Genomic DNA, 21,545 nt, shown 5'->3' on the forward strand with positions numbered 1-21,545 from the left:
GGCTGCAAACACTTGTTAAAAATGGGACCCCTTCTGTAGTTTGAACTTGTTTTGTATTTCACAGACAATCCTTGGGGCAAGAAATGGAAGTAAGGAGCCGCAGACAGTTATCTAGTCCAAATTCATCTGCCTGAACAAAAGCTCAAGGATATCAAGGGATAAAAAAAATGCTAAAGAAGGCAGTCTAGCCATACCAAACCTCATACTTTATTATAAAGTGGTAATTATTAAAACACTATGGCACTGGCTAAGAAAGAGAGTGGTGAATCAGTGGAACAGATTAGATACAGATTGCATTACAAATTGCATAGTAATCTGGCATATGATAAACCTAAAGATCCAAGCTTTTGGAACAAAAACTCATTATTTGACAAAGACTGCTGGGAATACTAGAAAACAGTGTGGCAGAAAGTAGGTATAGAGCAACATCTCACACAGTATACTGAGATAAGGTCAAAATAGGTACATGATTAACACATAAAGGGTGATATCAGCAAATTAGTAAAGCATGGAATAGCTTATTTGTCAGATTTATGCATATGGGAAGAATTTAGGATCAAAAAAGATACTGAGAACATTGCAAAATGTAAAATAGATAAATTTTGATTATATAAAATTAAAGAAAATACTTTTGCACAGACAAAACCAATATACCAAAATTATAAGGAAAGCAGAAAACTGGGAAAAAATTTTTGCAACAAGTATATATGATAAAGGCCTCATTTTTCTAATATATAGAGAACTTACTCAAAGTTATAAAAATAAGTCATTCCCCAGCTGATAAATGGTCAAAGGATATGAACAGGCAGTTTTCAGAAGAAGAAATCAAAGCTATTATAGTCATATAAAAATGTTGTAAATCACTATTGATTACAGAAATGCAAATTAAAACAACTCTGAGGTACCACCTCATACCTATCATATTGGCTAATATGGCAAAAAAAAAAAGGAAAAATGTTGGATGTTGGAGGGGATATGGGAAAACTGGGACACTAATGCACTGTTGGTGGAACTGTGAATTGATCCAATCACTTGAGCATTGGACCTGGAGTCAGGAAGACCTGAGCTCAAATCTGACCTCAAACACTTATTAGCTCTGTGACTTAGGGCAAATCACTTTAACTTCTGTTTGCCTCAGTTTCTTCAGCAAAGTGGGGATAAGAACAGTACCTACCTCACAGGATTGTTGTGAGGCTCGATTATAGTCATAAAGTGATTAGCACAGTGACTGGTACATAGTAGGCGCTGTATAAATATTTGTCAGCTGCTCCTTAGTCAAGGGCTGTTTTTTTGAAGGTAGTGATTTAACTTTCCCTTGGTGTCATCTCGTTCCATACCTCTTCATGCTTACTTTGTCACAGCCTATTTCTATTTTCCCTTTCTCCTTCATCCTCCGTGAAGATGGAGAATTTTCTATTATGATAACTTGAATACGGTAGAATCTGACTCCGAATCCATTGGCTCCTTATTACATGATTTCAGATGTCCTCTGGATTAGGCGATATTCCTCATGGGACAGCAGAACTGGATTGGCCTCAGAGAATGCAGTTTCTGTCTCTGGTGCTGCTTTTTTCTACTCTGTTCTCTGAGCCTCAGTTTCCTGATCTGTAAAATGAGGCTACTGACACACCTGGTACCTTTCTCAGAATCATGAAGACCAAATGAGATAATATATGGAAAACACCTTGTCAGTCTTAACATTTAAAGTGTTAGCTTTTTTTTTTTCCCTATATGACCTTGGGTAAATTACTCGGCTTTTCTGGACCTTGGTTCCTCATAGGTAAAAAGATGGTTGGGTTTGATGATCTTTAAGGTCACGTCCAGGTCTAAAGCCAACGAACTCCATAAGGTGTGACTTAGTTGACATTAAAGTGGCCTTAAGTCATCCCCTGACTCTGGCTTAAGAAAGGATTCTGCTGAACCTGAAGCAAAGACGCTCTTCCTATATTCCTATTGGCGCTCTGGGGTGGAGTTGGGCCGATAGGAGAGGAAGGAAGAGGTGGTGTCAGGTTATGTTTAAGTATTGCTCTCAGGTTGTCAGCGACTTACAAACACGTTTTATGCTGAAGTTTATTTGGCAGTTTTTTGGAACATAACACATTTTTCTGTTAAAACCGTGTTTATAAAGAGTGGCTAATTTAGTAGGCTAGCCCACTAAGTTGTATTTGATTCATGGCTCACATACTGGACACGGACATTAACAAGTAATAAAAATTTATACTATTGCATGGCCAGTAATTTGCCACATCCCAAAACATAAGTCCTGTCCTGCATCTTGAGTCTTATTTCTCAGGACGTGGGCAGCTTACTTTATCATTGGTTCTGTGGAGACGTGGTTGGTCTTTGTGTCAGTCAGAGTCCTCGAGACTTTCAGAGTTGTTTTTCTTTACAATGTAATTGTTTATAAATTATTTTCCTGCTTCTACTCATTTCATTCTTCATCAGTTTATGGAAATCTTCCCAGGATTCTCTGAAACAGTCAGAAAACATAAGTGCCTACTATGTGTCAGCGCTTTGCCCCTTTGTTATTTCTTATAGCATGACAATAATCTCCCTTTACATTTATATAGCATAATCTGTTCAGCCATGCTTCAATCGATGGACACCCCTTTTGTTTGTTGTTCTTTGCTATTACAAAAAGAGTTGTTCTGAATGTTTTGGTACACACTGGGTCTTTTCTCCCTTCTTTGACCTCTTTGGGGTTTAGGCCTAATAGCGGTATCCCTGGGTCAGAAGTTGTTCTCAGCATAATGACTCCTGGGGGTGGCTCCACATCAGTGTCTGGAATGGCTTGACCAGCACCACTATTCAGTCTGCTTGCTACCTGCAGCCCCTTCAACTCATCGTTTTCCTTTTCTGTCAGCATTGCCCAACTGATGGGTGTGATGTTTCAGTTCTAAGCTGCTTCAATGTGCGTTCTTCCTATTAGTCTCCTAAAGTGAGCACCTTTTCTTATGTCTGTTGGTAGCGTGGATTTCGTCCTCTTGAGAACTTCCTCTGAGGACTTTTGTCATACCTGAACTTTCCTTGAGTTGTCTGCTCATCCCTCTAGTTTATATCTATAAGTTACAGGTTTTGGCCTCAGAGACAATGTGGTTTAGTGAATGGAGTGCTGGGAATAGTGTCTAGAAGATTTGGGTTCCCGTCTAGCCTCAGACAGGTACTAACCTGGTGAAACTGAAGAAATCACTTGCCCTCATCTCCTAAGTCATAGGTGCTTAGAGCAGGTTCCCCACCCCGGGTTAGAGCCTGCCTTTGTGGGGATTTCCGAGCCTGCAGTGACTGATGCTGCTGCTGAACTCACTAAATCCTTAGAGAAGGTTCGGCATCATTTATTTTCAGATAGTCCTAACCTTTCCTGTGGTTGTTTTCTGTTATGTGTTCAGCATTTTAAGTATTCTTTTATTTTATTAATTTTTATATTCTTAGGATCCCAGCACCACCAAATTTCAGAGTCTGTCTGGGCCAATTCATCCCTAAGATGTATCTGCATTGCCACTTATTCACCACATGGTGTGCCAGCCTCTGTTGGAAGGCTTCTAATGAGGGAGAGCCCTTTGTTTCCCTGTGTGTCTGTAGCAACAATTTGGCTAGCAGCAGTTGTGGGGTGTAAGACCCAACAAGCCCAGCAACAAGAGCTGCCAGCACAGGTTCTTTTGATCTGCTTTACTAACGAAAGTGACATTAGGGGGTTAACAATCTTACTTTAATCCAACATACAAATATCCACCTAGTTCAGGAGGAAAAGCCAGCAACCCGAACTTCAGAACAAATACAAACAAATTTACAAACATATATTATAAACACACCAAATACAAACCAACATCTGGGTTAGCAGAGCCGGGAGTCTCTTAGAGCAGTTGCCCAGAGTCTCCACATCAACATTCCTCCAGTGAGACAGCCCCAGACAAATAACTCTGTTCTCTCTTTTTATATCATCCTTAGCCGTCATCTGATCGACCAGAACTTAGGCCCATACTATTGGCTCTGGTCTTAGCAACTCCCCTTAGGGCCTTGGGAGTTTCCTGCCTCGCAAACTAGTGAACTAGTTTGCTAACTAGCCTGGGACTTTGCACCTAGTAAGACTCTATCGAAGACAATTAATTTAGCATTCTAAAACAGTAAGAAAGCTCCACCTTAATTACCAATACAGTGTCCCATGGCAATTTTGGATATGGATATACAAAGTCTGTCAGTCAGCAGGCATTTATTAAGCACTTACTGTATCCCAAGCACTGGGAGTACCAGGATAGGTGCCAACATGGTCCCTGCTCTCAAGTACCTCACATTTGAATAGGGGAGACCATATATAAATAACTCTGCACATGTGAAGTTTATATGGTGTAAATGGAAGAAAACCATAGCGGGAAGGGTCGACCAGAAGAGATCTCCTGCAGAAGAAGGGAGCTAAGGGATAGAGGTGAAGGGGGAGAGCATGCCTGGCATGGAGGACTGCAAGGGCAAAGGTGTCAAGGCTGCACATAGAGTGACCTGTGTGAGGAATAGGAAGATGGTCATGAGGTTGGGTCATAGAGTGGATGGAAAGGGGAGAAGTCTAAGAAGACTGGACAGGTAGCAAGGGCTGTAAATACCATATTTGATCATCTTCTCCCTTTTTCATCTTCCTCCTCGGCAGTCCAGCCAACCCTCCCCTTTGTCTTGTTCTGTTCCCGTCCCCACCCAGCTCATTCTGAGCCCGAGTACTCCTTATGTTCTTTGTGCTGAACTGGCCCATGAGGGCTTTGGGATCCCTTCTCTGTTTCCTCCCTTGCCTCCTAGCTTCTGGACATGTCTGAACTGGTTGGAATTTTCTCTTTGTTTCTTCAGATTTCATTCTTAGGAATTTTCCCCTCTGCACTGGAATGTTAGTCCCTGGGATCCTCCCTGTCCTTGCTGTCTGATGATGTCTGCCTTTCTCCTCCTCTCTCACCAACTCTGTCAGGGTGAAGGGTGAAGGGTGGGGGTAGGAGAGAGGTGAATGACTCCTCTCAGGGTTTCCATCCTCTCCGTCCAAGGAGAGCAGGACTTCTCCCTGTTGGTGAGGATGGGACAGAGAATGAGATTTCCTCTTGGCACCTTCTCTCCCTTTTTAAACCATAGTCCGGGTCTCTGACCCCATCTTTGTCTCTGTACATTGTCTTTTGAAAGTTGTGCTGCCCTTTCATATCAGAATGTTTAGTAAATGTTATTGTTTAATTTTAAATGTGCGATCCGTTTGTAGGCCACATTTCCTTTGAACTCCATACCATGCGTTTAGTGGGAAAGTCTGCAGTGGTTTTGACTTGCTTGACTTCATGCATCTACAAGACCTCTGGACGTAGGAACTTCAGTTCAGAAATAAGTGTCTTTTTTTTGTAACTGAAAATTGTTTCCTGTCTTTAAATTGCAGTTCGTTCTTCATTATGGTAGTTAATTCAACATCCACATTCATCCAGCAGATATTTATGAAAGGCCTGCCTCCCATGCCTAGAGCGCTGTGGCTGGCACTAACTGAATGATCCAAGTCCCTGTTCTTCTGGATCTTCCAGCCCAACATCGCAGAAGTGCAGCAGGAGTAAAGCAAATGAAGTGCTGTGTGAGGTTGGGTGGGGTGGGGCTGTAATTCTCCTTAGTCCTTTAAGCTACCACTCATTTTATTTGTGTGGGTTCTCCTTTGATCAGTTTACCTTACTGATCCTCTCTGCCATAGACCAGTTTTTAAATTGCTGTTGTAAAAAAAGGAATCACCAACTTTTCTTTTTTTGATGAGTCTCTTTTTGAGGGTGGAGGTGAGGCAATTGAGGTTAAGTGACTTGCCCAAGGTCACACAGCTAGTAAGTGTCAGGTGTCTGAGGTCGGATTTGAACTGAGGTTCTCCTGACTCCAGGGCTGGTGCTCTATTCACTGTGCCACCTAGCTGCTCCTTTTGACAAGTCTCTTAAGTGAGACTGGTTCTTGGATCAGCCTTTCCTGCTCCAATACTATGTTCTGATGGCTAAGCCTTGGAGGCCCAAAGCTCATCTCCAGGGCACAAGATGGTTTTGAAGGAAGACTCAGGTGCAAGACTGGTTTTATTCTGAATGATACTTCTTTTCGCCCCGTTAACTTTGTATTTTTACTAAAACCTTTCACTTTTTCTTTATAAATACATTCATTAATTTATGTCCTTTTGGAATTCTAGGAACGTGATTCATCAGCTCTGTAGCCTTAGAGAAGTGGGAAGGAAATACAGTGGAGGAAAGGACCAAGCGAGGTCTTGCTATTGGCAGTGAGTTACCTGAAAAGAGTTATTTGATTCTCTATTGAAAAGGACTAGCAAGTTGCTCAATGCTTTCCTCCTCTTCCCAAGCTTTCGGTTCTGCCCAAATTGTAGTACTTTCCCCAAAGCTCTGTCTCCATCTCCCGTCTCCGGGCGTCCTCTCAGGCCTTCCTAATGCTTGCTGCGCCCTCCATCGTGAACACCATGTCCCACAGGACTTCTTTTCCCCCAGGCTTGGCTCAGGGGTCACATTCTCACTCATGAGTGCCTCACCTTATACCTGCTGAGTTCCCCACTAGAAAGAAAGTCGACTTCTTGAGGTGTCTCCAGTGCCTGCACCTTAATAAATGTTTTTGAATTGAATGGTGTTCATTGAAATTAGCCAGATTTAATCTGCGCCGTCGTGTTCCATCTTGGAGTGGCAGTCAGCAGGCAGTTGTCTTTGCATGCGACATATCGGGTTGTCTCCACCTCCTGAGTTATTTTGCAAACTTGTGTCTTGTAGAATTGCGGTGCAACCCAGGCCAGTTTGCTTGTCGCAGTGGTGCCATCCAGTGCATCCCCCTCTCCTGGCAATGTGACGGCAGGGGGACCTGCGAAGATGAGAGTGATGAGGTTGGCTGTCCAGGTGAGTGACGAGAACACTGGACGAACCTTACTGTTGGTGTTCTGGAAATGTGGGCCGTGGTCCTGCCAAGCGCCTGGACACGGCCTGGATGCACTGTTATTCTGTATTCCAGACTTAACGATATTCTCAGATACCAACTAACCAAAACAGAATGGGGACACACCAATAAAACTGCAACATCAGAAGTAGTTACACACTTTTAGCCAAGTAACGTAAACAGTTTATTTACTGTGTTCTTTTCTGACCTGGAATATGCTGCCCAGGGGCTAGAGAACTTTCTTTTTCTTTTTTAATCACTGTTTTGTTTTCAGTCAGTAAAGATCTGCCTTTTAAAAATCATTTTCAGTGCAACTTTGTTTTCATAATCTGAAAAGTATGTGGAGTATATTTGTTATTAACTATAAACTGTTAACTCTTGTCCCAACTCTACCCCCTTTATTCCTACTCAAGAAATAAAGAAAAACAAACCGTGCTACAAACATGTAGTTAATAAAAATAAATTTCCACATTGGCTGTGTCCCCAAAAATGTACGTCTCCTTCTGCACTCTCGAGTTTTTCGTTTATCAGCAGCGGGGGGTGGGGGGCCTCTTCTGTCATCAGTCATCTGGAATTGGGGTTGGTCATGGCTTATCACACCCATCAGAGCTCCTAATTCGGATAGAGCTGTTCACCTTTACCGCGTTGATGTCATTGGATATGTCATCCTCCTGCTTCTGTTCTCTTCCCTCTGTGTCGGTTCACAGGAGTCTTCCCAGGTTTCTGTGCAACCTTCTTTTTCATCACTTCTTACAGCGCACTAGTGTTCCATCACATTTCCCCAATTTATGGGTGTGCCTCACATTCCCATTCCTTGCTCCCTCAGAAATTGCTGCTATAAATGTTTTTATACAAAAAAAAAATGTTTTTATACGTCCTTAGAGTTTGTTTTGCCAGGAATGGACCTTCTCTTAATCTTGTTGTTCACATGTCCCCATTTGGGCTTTTCTTGGCGTAGTTACTAGAGTGGTTTGCATTTCCTTTTCCAGCCCATTTTACACATGAGGAAACTGAGGCAGACAGGGTGATGTGACTTGCCCAGGGTCACACAGTTCATAAGCATCTGAGGCTGGATTTGATGAGTCTTTCTGACTCCAGGCCCAGCGCTCTGCACTATGGCGCCCCCAGTTGCCCCTCTCTTAAACTAACTGCTCTGCCTTTAATTCCCCCTTCTCCCTTCTCTCCCTTGACTCATGTTCCCTGTGGAATGAAATGGATTTCTGCATTCCACTCTGTGTGTGTGTGGTGGTGGTGGGGGGGGGGGGTTAAGTGACTTGCCCAGGACTACACAACTAGTAAATGTGACAAGTGTCTGAGGTTGGATTTGAACTCAGGTCCTCCTGACTCCAAGGTTGGTCTGCTACTCACTGCGCCACCTAGCTGCCCTGTGTGTGTATATATGTATTCTTCCCTCCTTTGATCAGTTGAGATGAGAGCCAGCTGACCCTCCCACCCCCGGTATTCCTTTTCCCCTTTCTCACCATTCTTTTCTTCAGACCATCAAGCTAGTGAGCTTTCCATCCCTGACTCTTCCAGGCACTGTCGTTAGCCTGGATGACTACTTTGTAGGGGGATTTCAAAATACACAGGCTGTTATGGGTCTCTGTACCCTGGTATTAGGCCATCACAGGAAGAACCATTGCTTAAGACTGATGAAAGAGACAGATAGTACAGGAAGGCAGACCATGGTGTTGCCTCTGTTCTGGGTTACATCACAGAGCTGATATCTTCCCATGGTCTGTTCCCCAGCTCCACTAACGGCCCTTCTAGGCCTCAGCTCATCATAGAACTGACCTTGGGCTCTCAGAGACTCTCCCAGGACGCAGATGTTAGAAATACACTTGACACTGAAATTCAGGTATCAAGGGCAATTTATTATTATTGTGGAATTCAAAGGAATTGGTAAACATTCCTGGCCAGGGGTGGACTCCACCCTTCTTTAGGAAGAGGGAGTGGGGAATACAGGAGGTAGACCAATTTTATTCTGTTAGACTGACATAGATTGACGCACCATCAGCTCAGTATCTCCCTTCAGAGAACGGATTGGTCCGCTACCTTCTAGGTCACAATCTTCCCTATACGCTCCCAACATGAAACTCCTTGGTATGTTCCCCCCTCCTCAGAATACGTCCCATGTTCAAAAATGGCGGAAAACTCCTCCCTGTGGGTGTGTAAGGTAATATTCAGTTAGCCAATTAAGCATGCCTGGTAGCCATTTGACCCAGTTTTCTCTTCAACCCTGACCATTATCTGGCCAGTTTAGACCAGTTTTGCCTATATCCCGAAACTGAGGTTTCTACAGAACCACAAACTCTAATCCCATTGGCTGAGGGCTCTCAGCCAATCTTTACTCCTTCTTTGTTCAGGCTGACACTTCATTAATTATTCTGTGGAACTCAATTAACTCTTCTGTGGAAACCTAACTTTCCCTAACTTTTACCACTCTCTCACACAGACGAGTTCTGCAGACAATCCCAGTTGTGGACCCAGCCACATAGGCCATGGTAAAGGAGCCCGCCAAGCTCCAAAGTGGCCGCTGGTTGGTAAATTGTTTTGGCCATGGGAACTCATTAAAATAGTCAGTTAAGCCTAGATCCAACCAGGCATCTAGCAAGCATTAATTAAACACCTCCTGGATGCTGAATATTCTTGAGGACTTTTTTTCCTTCTTTGTAAAATGAGATGTGGGAGTAGGTGACTTCAGAGACTTCCTGAAGCTCTAAGACCTGACCCTGCCTTTTTTCCCCTGGCTGGAAGATCTGCTCTAATGCCACTTGACATCCTGGAGCAGGGAGGCCCCTAAACAACGACCAGATTCCATCTTGTTTTGAATTCTTTGGATGATCAGAGTGGATGGATTTTTTAAGTCAATTAAAATTTTTTTCTTTTTATTATTTATTGTTAATTGTCTTTTCTTTTTAAATTTTGAGTTCCAAATTCTCTATCCTTCTTACCCGTTCTCTCCCCCCCGCCCCACACCGAGAAGGCAAGCAGTATGATATTAATTATACATGTAAAATCTTGCACACATTTCCGTATTAGCTCTACGGGGAAAAAAAGGCAAGAAAAATAAAGCGAGAAAATTATGTGTCGTTTTGCATTTAGAGTTCATGAGTTCATTCTCTGGAGACAGCTAGCATTTCTCTTCATGAGTCCTTCAGAATTGTCTTGGATCATTGCATTGGTCAGAGGAGCCCAGCCCTGCGCAGTTGATCATCGTTACAACATTGCTGTTACTGTGCAAAGTGATCTCCTGGTTCTTCTCACTTCATTTTGCATCAGTTCATATAGATCTTGCTGTGTTTTTTCTGAAACTACCCCCTTTTTCATTCCTTATAGCACAGTGATATTCCATCCCAATCGTAAGCCACAGCTTGTTCAGCAATTCCCCAGATAGGTAGGCACCCTCTCAATTTCCAGTTCTTTGCCTCCACAAAAAAGAGCTGCTAGAAATATTTTTGTACAAGGAGGAGCTTTGCCTTTTCCTTGATCTCTTTGGAGTACAGACCTAGCAGTAGTATTGCTGGCTTAAAGGGGATACACAGTGTCATAGCCCTTTAGGCCTAGTTCCAGATGGTTCTCCAGAATGGCTGGACCAGATCACCACTCCACTAACAGTTCATTAGTGTCCCTACTTTTCCCTCATCCTCTCCAGCATTTTTCATTTCTGATAGGTGAGGTGATGCCTCAGAGCTGTTTTAATTTGCCTTTTTCTCATCAATAGTGATTTAGAGCATTTGTTCATAACTATAGATAGCTTTGATTTTTCCTTCTGAAAATTGCCAGTCTATATCCTTTGACCATTTATCAATTGGGGAAGTGTTCTTTTTTTTTTTAAACTAAATTTGGCTTGGTTCTGTACGCAGTATGTATTTGAGAAATAAGGCCTTCATCAGAGAAACTTGCTGTAAAAGTTTTTGATGTTACTTCATTATCTATGGTACCTTTCAGCCAAATATCGAATACTGCCATGCTGCTGCTACACAGAATTCTGGCTTTTAAGCCTGACCTGGATGGTTAATTCATGTGGCTGCCCACCGGGCCTTCTCACTGGACTTCCAAGTGTGTTCCTTCAATTTTAGCTGCCCTTCTCCTGGAGGCTTTGAGGAAGGGCCATTGATGGGCTGCCTTCTCCATGGAAGCTTTCTTGGGTCCTCCTTGCCTGTCCCTTCCCTGTACCTCCAACACCGGGGGCACCCCCCCCGCCCTGCCCAGTGCTTCTCATTGTACGTGTGGGGCCTTTCTCTTGCATTCCCACTTTCTGCGTTGTGTTAGCAGTTCGTGTACGTGCCTCAGTTTCTCCCTACCCATGAGGGCAGAAGTTGCTGTCACTTTTCATTTCTGTATTGCATTGGTAACTAAGGTGGGGCCAATGAAGGGAGGTCTGATTATATCTTCTCTCCCAAGTAGGCCCAAAACCCCTAGCTACTAGGTGCTAAGCCTATGTGGGTGTGAAGCCCCCAGGGTCCTAAGGGGAGTTGCTAAGACCAGAGCCAGTAGTAAGAGCTTAAGTTCTGGTCGCTCAGATGATGTTTGATGATGGCTAAAGAGTGCATAAAAAGGGAAGACAGAGCTATTTGCTTAGGGCTCTCACTCTTGGGGGTGTACTGGTGTGGAGCCTCTGGGCAGCTGTAGTTAAGAGCCCTCCAGCTTGTAAACCCGGATGTTCAGACTTTGTTAAACCCTGGTAACTAGGCATTGAGCTTTGAATCAGACAAAGTCTGTCTGTCTATGTTTGTAATTTGTTTGTATTTGCTCTGAAGTTCAGGGTGCCGGCTTTTCCCCCTGAACTAAGTGAATGATGTCTGTGTGCTGGATTAAAGTAAGATTGTTAACCCCTTAACATTGCTTTCCTTAGTAAAGCAGATCAAAAGAACCTGGGCTTGCAGCATTCTGTGTGCTGGTTGTTGTTGGCTTTACACAGCCACGGTAGCTGTTAGGCGAATTGTTGAAACATGTATTATCACTAAGCAGAGCCATGCTCATTATAGGTACTTAAGTGTTTGCTGAATTAAATTCATTTGGTAATGCGATCCTGTTTTGTGCATCAGTGACTTGTGCTGCAGAGGAAATGCATTTAGAGCTTCCTGAAATAGTTACATGTTAGTAGTGTCTGAACCCTGCAGGATGTGAGCCCCTAGAGACCTAGATTTCCAGACCACTCTCTGTTTAATTATCTCAACAAACATTTTCCAAGGGGGAACAGGAAAAAGCTGATTTTTGTAGATTCTGGGAAAGCTCTTTAGAGCACTAGAAGAAGCTTTGGGAGAGGTGGAAGCTTACTCTTAGTTTTCATTTTCCAAGTGATTTTTTTGGTTAGTTTTTAGAACTGGTAACTTTTGTGCCCTGGTATAAAAGAAAACTGAAAGAAATTGGCTAAAGGCTAGCCAGGCTTTTGTAGTGATGAGTCAGATGGTGTGAAATGTGCGACATCAGGGGAGAAGAGAGGCTGCTGATGCTGGGGGGACCTTGTTTGTGTCCATAGTGCCCCAGATTTCCAGATCTGGAGAGATCCTTTCACTTACCATCCTTATCAGCCCTCTCATTTCACTGAGGGGTAAACTGAGGCTCCATCTCTTTGGGCAGTCCTGCTTAAATGCACTTAGTCATTTTCTGCAAACCTCTTTTCTGCCCAGTACACTTACCCAGCATGCACCACTGTGCACCCCACTCCCACTGTACCCCTGCCCCCTGCTGGCAGCATACTTCTGTACTTAGGGGCAGATTCGTGAAGCAGGGCCTGTGAAGAGGCCACTGGCCCAGAGAAAAGGGCCCTCCTCCTGAGCTTGGGCCACCTCATTCACACTTGTAGAACTGAGGCAGAGAATAGCCACTTAGACTTTGTCCTTTTTTCTCTATAAACTAACAGGTCACTGAGCATTTATTAAGCACTTACACTGTGCCAGGCATCGTGCTAAGCCCTGGGATACCAATATGAGCAGAAAGAAAGATGGTTCCTGCCTTCAGGGAGCTTATATTCTAATAGGGGAAAGAGGAGAAGGGAGGAAGAAGGTGTTTCCACAGGGGGAATGGTGGAGAAAGCCTGGAGAGTCTGAAATGTAGCCCAGAGGACATGAAGATGTGACTGGGCTGAGCACTTTCCTTAAAATGGATATCCTGGGAGAAACTGGCCCATTGGAGGAGGGGAAACAAGAATAGGCCCAGGGAGTGTCTGTTTTGTGAGCTTGGAAGGTGGGAGGACAAGGGAAGCTGGACCTGTTGTATTTTATGAGCCGATTCTGGGCCATCCCTGGCTGAAACCCTCTGAAGAATAGCAGCCCCTGTCCTGAGGGCCCAAGTCCCCGACTGCCATCTGGAGCCCAGAACAGCTTTGTCCCATCTTTCTCTCTTCTCCTTTCTCATTTTTTTTTTTAACCAAGAGGAATTTGTCCTCTTGGTTCTGCTCCCTTTCCCTTCTCTTGCTTTTTCTTTTCTCAGCTCCTGTTTTCTGACTCGTAGACAGATCTCTCCACAGGATTGTTGTAGCAAAAATGCCCTGTAAACTTTTTAAATTTTTTTCCCCCAATTATATGTAAGGACAATTTTTAACATTCCTTTTAAAAAATTTTGAGTTCCAAATTCTTCCTTCTTCCCCTCCCCCCTCATTGAGAAGATGAGCAATTTGATACAGGTTATATGTATGTATTCATGCAAAATTTATTTCCATGGTAGTCATGTTGTGAAAGAAAACAGGCCCCCAAAAAAACTCCATGAGAAAAAATATTTCTAAAAGTGTGCTTCACTCTGCATTCAGACCCCCTAAGTTCTTTCTCTGGAGGTGGATAACATTTTCCATCATCAGTCCTTCAGAGTTATCTTGGATCATTGTGTTGCTGAGAATAGCAAAGTCATTCACAGCTGCTCATCTTACAATGTTGCTATTACTGTGTACAACATTCTCATGGTTCTGCTCACTTCGCTTTGCATCAGTTCATGTAAGTCTTCCTAGGTTTTTCTGAAACCATCCCAGTTGTCATTTCTTATAGCACAATTGTATTCCATCATGGTCATATACCGCAACTTTCTCAGCCATTCCCCAGTTGAGGGGCATCCCTCAATTTCCAATGCTTTGCCACCCCTGCAAACTTTTTTTTAAATTAGCCTGCAGACTTTCAAACGCTATCTAGGCCTTTGTTATTCTGTTCCCTGTATGTGTTGTTAGTTTTTTATTTATAAATTCCATTTCCCTTAAGTTTTCTCTCCAGTATCTTATCAAAGAATTTCTCCATTTTTCCAAATACTGACAAACAATTCCTTTTCTCAGCAATATTTTCTTCCTTAGCAACCTTCCCATTGGGCCCATGGAATGTCACAGAAAGCAGGGGTCATGGGCTGGAAACGCTTTGGGAAATTCTGGGCAAGAGGATGAAGTAGTGAGGGTCATGGTTGTCATGGAATCACAGGTGTTAGGACCCTAAGCTCTGAGGTCAGAGGTCATTTGGCCCAGTCTTGCCTGACCCTTCAATCTTCCCTAGTACTCCTGGATGTGTGCTGCTCCAAGCCCTCCTTGGAAACCTCTCTGTTTGGGACCCATGCTGATTGATTGTATCCTCTCTTGCATCACATGTGTATACCATTCATTGAGAAAGAGTTGGTGAGATGGCCCAGCCAGGGTGCACTGGAAAAACAATTTAAAAACTTAAGCCCTCGTGGCACTACGTCATTTCTCCGGGGAGAGAACCCTTAACGTGGTCCATTCTCCTCTGCTAGCGTGTGAACCACTAGAGACTGCGGTTGTAAATATGATCTTTGTAATTAAGTTCCTTGAGAGCTGAATTTTGTTATTCCTGTCTTTTAGAGGAGGAAACAGAAGGATCTTGCTGCCTTTCTTGTAATCACATTTAACAAGATTTTGGCAGTTTGCATTGTGACAGAAACCCTCCACATTCCTGTGCTTCTCGAGGCATCTTCCTCACTCTTTTATTTTCCTAGACTATCCTGGGGAGTGAGAAAGTACTGTTGCTGCCTCCTCTCTCTCTCCCTCCCCAGTGGACACCTCACCTATAGAGTTGGGAACTGCAATTTCCACCATTCACCACCAAGAAATAATGGTGGACTGCTTGTCTGTCACAGCTCAGGCCTTCCGTGAAAGTCATTGCCATGGAATTCAGAGTTGGAGGGAGCCTCTGAGATCAATGAGTTCAACCCTTCAATGACTCTTGTAACCCCCCCAATAAAAAAGCAGATGAATCCTGTAGAGTCTAGCCCTTAAGTAACTGGTCAGCCTCTGGCTCTGAGCAGTAGTTACCTGTTCTACAGAAGAGGCTGAGGCTCAGAGAGGTCAAGTGACTTGTCCAGGGTCCCACAGCTAAAGAGTGTCAGAGCTTGGATTTTCACCTTCAAGGCCAATGCCCTTTCATCTGTATACACTGTCCAGGCAGAATAGCCTGGATGTTGTCCTTTCTTCCTCATGTGGCTCCCTGATCCAAGGCTCCCCTGTTGCAAGGATTGTGCCGTCCCGTTCCTGAGACTTCTCCTATGTCACTCTTCCCCCTCCTTCCTACATTCGAAGTCTTGTTCTGCTTCAGGTTCAGCCCCGTTGCCCAAGGTCCTTCTGAAGGTTTTCCTGATGCTTCGTGATGGAAGTATCCATCCCTTCCTTGGGTCTCAGATGGAAATTTGTATTGTGGTGGGGGTGTGCATCTAATCTGTCCTGCCTTCCCATGGAGCACAGGTTGTTTGCCTGTCATAAGCCTTGACTTGGACTGTTGGAAGTAACATGTTTTGTGGCCCATGAGGGGTCCCAGAGATGGGAGCAGCTCTTTGTTGTTTCTTGGGTATTTCCTTGGTTCCACAATATACCTCAGTGCAATCCCCTTCTTGTGCCCTGTGATTCTTGGGCCTGTTCTTCCCCCCCGCCCCCAGTTTTTAAAAATGATGCTTTGAAAATCACAGTTATTTCTTAACATACCCATTAAATTTTACCTTTTTACTGATACAATGGTTATGCAAAGCTGACTCATGAAGCCACTAAACCTAATGATACTTAGTAAATCACACACATGTAGGCCTCCCCCTCTCTAGGCTGGAGATTTCTAGGAGGCGTTGTTGTGGAGGCAGGGCTCTCCAAAGACATGATGATAGGAAGTGGACTGTGTGTGAAGGATAGCATGTGGACCAGTGATGAGAGAAGGGAGTACCAAATCTAGGAAGGTGGTCTGGAGCCAGATTGTGAAGGGCATTAGTGGGTGTCAAAGAGGCAAGGTTGGATTTGGGCCTGGACATAGCGGGTAATCTCTAGAGTCAGCGCTGTGCTTTATACAGGAAGGTAACTTTGGGAGCCGCGCCAAAGCTGGATGTGAGAGGGGAGAGACTGGAGGCAGGGAGGCCAGTTAGGAGGCTCTCTGCTAGTCCAGGTGAGGCCAGAAGGCCTAACCTCCAACTTTTCACCTGTACAACAGCAGGTATCCTTCCCAGGTGACCTTATGATACTTTGTAACAAACGTGCTTAATAAAGATGGGTATTTATTTATTAAACTCTAGGTAATGGGGGTTCACACCTGAAGCCAATTCCACCTGTGCCTCCCTCTGACTCTACCCCTCAAGAGTTGAGCCTTCTAAAGGGATATGACACATACTAAGGAGTGGTGGGTGGCCCAGGAATGGAGCTTCTGGCCCAGTGAGGGGAGCCACAGGCAGAAAAAGGGCTTGCTCTTTCCTGGAGCAGTGGCACTATTATTAGGCTCTCTGGTACCCAGGGCACGTGTGGCAGCAGGGGTGATTGCAAGATGCCCAGTGCTGCACAGGCCCCAGAGTCCTTCTTGGAAGCCTGTTGTAGGGTAGCCGCAGTGCCCAGCACTGGGCAGGCCAACAGACATTTAATAAATACTTGTTGATTTTGACTGATACTGGCTTATGTCAATACCTAATAAAAAGTGTTGAATGAATTCATTTATCCAATGAAAATGGCATCTGTCACCAATTAGTTCTTGAACTCTTTAACTTCTTTCTTTTGCCATTCTGAAACATTTTAGCTAAACTTCAAAAAGCATACATCATTTTGTGGTTATTAGACATTTTATTTTACTTCTAGATGTGCCTGAGGACCAACGTTCTTATCATGGGAAGGAGGCCATGGATTCACGGCCCAGTCGTGGAAGAGGAGACACAACCCGCTTCCACACAGTGAATGTGGCACAGCCCGTCCGCTTTAGCAGTAAGTTGTAGACTTGTGGTGGTCTTTGTTTATGAGGGGAGGTCTGTGGATACCTTCCCACTGGATCAGACACCCACTGGTTTTGGCTAGACATTAAAATGATAATTTTATCACAGATGTCACAGTCCTGTAGGCAGGATGGTGCCAAATCCTAAGTGTGTTTTGGTGGGGGTTGAGTTGTTTTTTTTTTTCTTAAACCTAATTATTAATGTGGACAGGCAGCCTAACCCAGGAGTTGGAGCACAGGCTTTGGAGTCAGGACAACTCAGTTTTCTAGCCACCCCTTTGATATCTCCTGGCATGTGACTCCTGGCAAGTCACTTAATTTACTCTTGGCCCTCTGGGAAGCTCCTTTGTTATTATGAATATGACAAACATCCATAAATATAAACATTTCCCTGCACAAAGCATGCAGGACTGCCTGAAGCCATGAATTCTGGGCCACACTCTTGAAACTGTGATTCGCAGGACATTTGCTGACCTACATGGGTCTGGATCAGTGGTCACTCAGAGCCAGCCAGTCCAGCTCCTTTAAGAGCACTTTTACCTGGAGCAGGCCCATGGCCTTGTTTGACAAGCTGCCTCGACTGGCATAGTTTATCTCTATGGCAAAGCATTTGACAGCCTTTTCCTCCCCTTGTGGATGAGATGAGATGTACGCCAATGGTGAATTCAGAACCAGCTGAAGAATTCACTCAAAAAGAAGTCATTAGGGCTTTGTGTCAGCTTGACAGAAGGTCTCTAGTGGAGGATCCCCTGGCTTAGTGTTTGATACCATGAGGACTTGGAAATAGAGAGAACATGCTTTTCAAATTTACAGGTGACACAGATGAGGGATGGAGAGGCAGAAGGTTAGATGACAGGGTCAGGAGCCTAAATGATTTTGATAACCTAGAACGTGGGGCCTTTTAAAAATAATTTTTGGTGAAGTTTGGGGGTGGATCTGTGATGTTTCCAGGGTGGGGAACAGTAATTATAAGTCACAGATGAGTTGTTAATCTGCATTGGTGGGCCAAATCTACTAAGATGAAATTGAGTAGAAATATATGTGGGTTCCAGAAATCAACATGGTGAAACTAGCAAGAGTTGGGGTGTGGTCAGGCAGCTCATTTGAAAGAGGTGAGGGCTGTTTTGTGAATTCCCAGGTTGATGGGTACCAGCAGTGAGCCATGGTAGCTGCCGTGGCTAGTGAGGTGATAGTCTGCATCCAGAAGGTCCTGCTCAAGGCGGGCAGGAGGACCGCTCTTCTGGGTCCTGGTCAGAGCGCACTGTAGCTCCTGGGGTCAGGTCTGGGCCACACATTAGGACATGGATAAGCTGGAGAGGCCCAGAGCATGGCAGCCAGGGTGGGGAAGAAAGGACCTTACTCAGCATAGTTAAGGACCGGAGATCTCGGGGTCGGACAGGGGCAGACTTAGTGGAACCTGGCAGCTGCCTCCAGGCATTGGGGGCTGTTAGGTGAGAGAGCCATTGGACGGATTCTGCTATGGACCCCAGAAGATCTCAGGAGAGGCTTCCCAGAGGAGGCAGCAGGTTTTTTTTAACTAGTAAAGATGAAATCTAACACATATGCAGCCCTTCACATACATTATTGTATTGGATCCAACAACTCTGTCTCTGCTGGCATTATTATCCCTGTCTTATAAACAAAGAAACTGAGGCCCAGAGCAGTCAGCTGTTGTCACTTATACCAGGAAAAATGGGTGGAAGTACTGAGAGGCAGCTTTAGACTTGACATCAGGAGATGCCTCCTCACATTGAGAACTGTCCCAGAGTGGCCTCCCAGTCTTTTTTCAACTGAGCCTACATGGTGCTCAGATGACAGATATGCCTAAGGCTGTGCCTTGAACCTTCCAGGTGGGAAAGGACTATCCCTAGAGACAGGAGGGGGACCTCAGTGGGAGGTCCCAAAAAGTAGAATTGGGGGATTGTAGACTTAAGGTAATAGGCAGTTTATCTATTGAGGTTTAGGAATTCTGTGCCTGGAGCATATCGTGTTCCATGATGCTGGCACCTACTGGTTAGGTATATTATATATCCCAGATCACCCTGACGTTGGATATCTCTGGATCAAAGGCTGAGGGAAGCAGAATTCTGGGAGTTCCAGTTAGAGAGTCAAGGGGTCCTTATTTCTGGGAAAAATCCTTATGATCCCTGAGAGCAGTGGGGCAGTGTGTAGCAGAGGAGTGATCCAGGTGTCGGAAGGGAGAGGTAGGTAATGCCAGGGACTTGGCCAGAGAGGACCAGCCTGGGGGGTCTTGGAGTCTAGGCATGGCCATTTCTATTTGGGTGGCCTTTTGGGGCCTTAATCTCCTTATTTGTGGACAGGAGATGATGAAGACCTTCCCTGTGCTTCCCCAGGTTTGTTGTGAGGGTCTTTACAAACCTTTGGATGTTGCCAGAAGCAGCATCTGCTGCTCAGGGAGACAGAAGTGAGGGCTTAGGGGGAAGGCTTGGGAGCTGAGTGTGGCTGCCCAAGGCTTGGGCTTCGCCTTCCTTGGATTTGCAGGGATGACCTATAGTTTCAGATCAGACTGTTGATTTTGAAGGGCCCAATTGGTGATTTTTAGTTGTTCTCTTTAGGGAGGAGAGACTCCCTAAATGCTGGGTGAGAAAAGATGGTCCTTAGATGAGCCTGCTAGGCCTAACATGAAGGCACCTTTATTTAGGCCTCGTCCACTAGTGAAGCTTCCATTGGATGCTTTCAGAATGAGACTCTCAATGGCATCGGGGATTGGGGTTAGAAAACTTTGATGACTAAATAAAATATCTGCTTACCTCTCTTCATCTTGTTTTACATGAAAGCAACCAGGTGAGCTAGGAGTTATTTTTGCAAATGTTTAAGGAGCAGTCGTTGAATGGGCTTGTACTTGGCATGCTGCATCCTGAGCTTCTGATATGTGAAAGATGCAAAACCCCAGATGCCGCAAAGCTGTTGCTCCTTCAGAACACAAACATGGAAGCTTTGCTTTGGGTGGCTTTTCCCTTCCGAGGTTGAAATGGTTCCTGTTGTTTCTCTTTGCTGAAGAGAGATGTCTTTCCATAGCATATCCCAGTGGATGAATGTGTGACCCAATTAAAAACACCAGCTGGCTCAGATAAGGCACGACAGGGAAGCCTGAGCACCCTTCAGCTTTTACTTTTGCAGAACTGTTTCTTTGCCATAGAGAAACGCTTTTGCCTGGCCTGTTAGAATGTACTCTGTTCGAGTCTCCGAGTCTCCGATAGTATGTATGCATCGTAGGTGTATGAATGCGTGTCTGTGTGTGCATTTGAGTATGTGTTTGCGAGCGTGTATGTGTGCATATATGTGCGAACATGTGTATGTCTGTGAGTGTGTGTGAATGTGTGTGTATGTTGCTTAGTGTACACTAGACCTAGGTTGGATTATGCTCTCAGGAAAATGGAGCAAAGGCTTCCTGGGCCAGGAAAATGTGTTTTTTTTCTGTTTCTTTCATGTTCCGGTCCTAATTGGGGGGGACTATTTCCCTTCTGTCCTTCATGTTTCCTAGGAAAGTGCCCGACGGGATGGCATCATTACGAGGGCACGGCCAGCTGTTACAAGGTCTATCTGAATGGGGAGAATTACTGGGATGCCGTGCAGACCTGTCAGCGGGTGAATGGCTCCTTAGTCGCCTTCACGACCGACCAGGAGCTCCGCTTTGTCCTGGCCCAGGAGTGGGACCTGCAGGAGAGAACTTTTGGGTGGAAGGATCAACGCAAGTGAGTCCCAAAGCTGGGCAGGCTAGTGAGGAAGGAGGGAGGGAACCAGAAAGAGAGCCAGCCCAGAGACAGTGGGCATGTCATGGCAGGTCTCACAACTCAGGGAGTGGGGGTGCTGTCTGCGCCTCAGCCCCCATCTGCTTCCAACACCCCTTTAAAGGGGGCCATCTAGCCACATGGCTGTGTGTGTAAAGCCTTAAAATAAGGCAACGTTAAATCCTGAGGACACTTTCAGCTCTGCCTTCTCTCTAAGTCCTCGTCTGCCTCTGGGCTTCTAGAATATTCTGAGGGCCCTTCTTACTCTGACTGGCTGGGTTCTAAGGGTCCTGCCTGGCAGGCCCATCAGTAGTGATAGCACCTGGCTAATGACAGAAGAAGCTCCAGTAGGCAGCAGGTCCCAGGGCAGAGGCTCTTACCTTGAGGCCTGCGACCTGGCTTTGGTTTTTAAAATTTTAACTGTATTTCAGTAGAATTGATTTCCTTTTTAATCCTCTGAATTTAATCTTATGCATTTAATCATGCCATTCTGAGTAGGTGGGCTGGTGGTGGTGGTCCATGATCTTCCCTAGACCAGAGAGCCACCCAAGGCATCCATGGTATTACTCAGATCATGCTCCCAGAGGGGCCTGTGGCCTTCCTCAGATTGCTGCCCAAGGCCTTCAGGCCCTCTGGACTAGGGCTCAATGTTAAGATGCTGAAGACTTAGTTTTCTTCAGGGATGCTGGGATTGGAAAAGAGACACACCAGACTCCCTCTTTACATG

General features: G+C 44.9%; 1 protein-coding gene across 4 annotated transcripts in view; it reads left to right on the forward strand.

The window, feature by feature from the left end:
* The window catches only part of DGCR2 (DiGeorge syndrome critical region gene 2), a 99,059-nt gene that overhangs the window by 32,909 nt on the left and 44,605 nt on the right, over positions 1 to 21,545 (forward strand). For 2 of the 4 annotated variants that reach the window (XM_036757783.1, XM_036757798.1), the window contains 3 exons: positions 6,744 to 6,866; positions 16,937 to 17,059; positions 20,563 to 20,782. In XM_036757783.1, coding sequence (XP_036613678.1) covers positions 6,744 to 6,866; positions 16,937 to 17,059; positions 20,563 to 20,782 — 466 coding nt within the window. The remainder of the gene's footprint in view (positions 1 to 6,743; positions 6,867 to 16,936; positions 17,060 to 20,562; positions 20,783 to 21,545) is intronic. The other 2 variants (XM_036757790.1, XM_036757805.1) reach the window with 1 other exon arrangement.

Source organism: Trichosurus vulpecula, chromosome 1 (assembly GCF_011100635.1).
Source record: "Trichosurus vulpecula isolate mTriVul1 chromosome 1, mTriVul1.pri, whole genome shotgun sequence".
Classification (NCBI taxonomy): Eukaryota; Metazoa; Chordata; class Mammalia; order Diprotodontia; family Phalangeridae; genus Trichosurus; species Trichosurus vulpecula.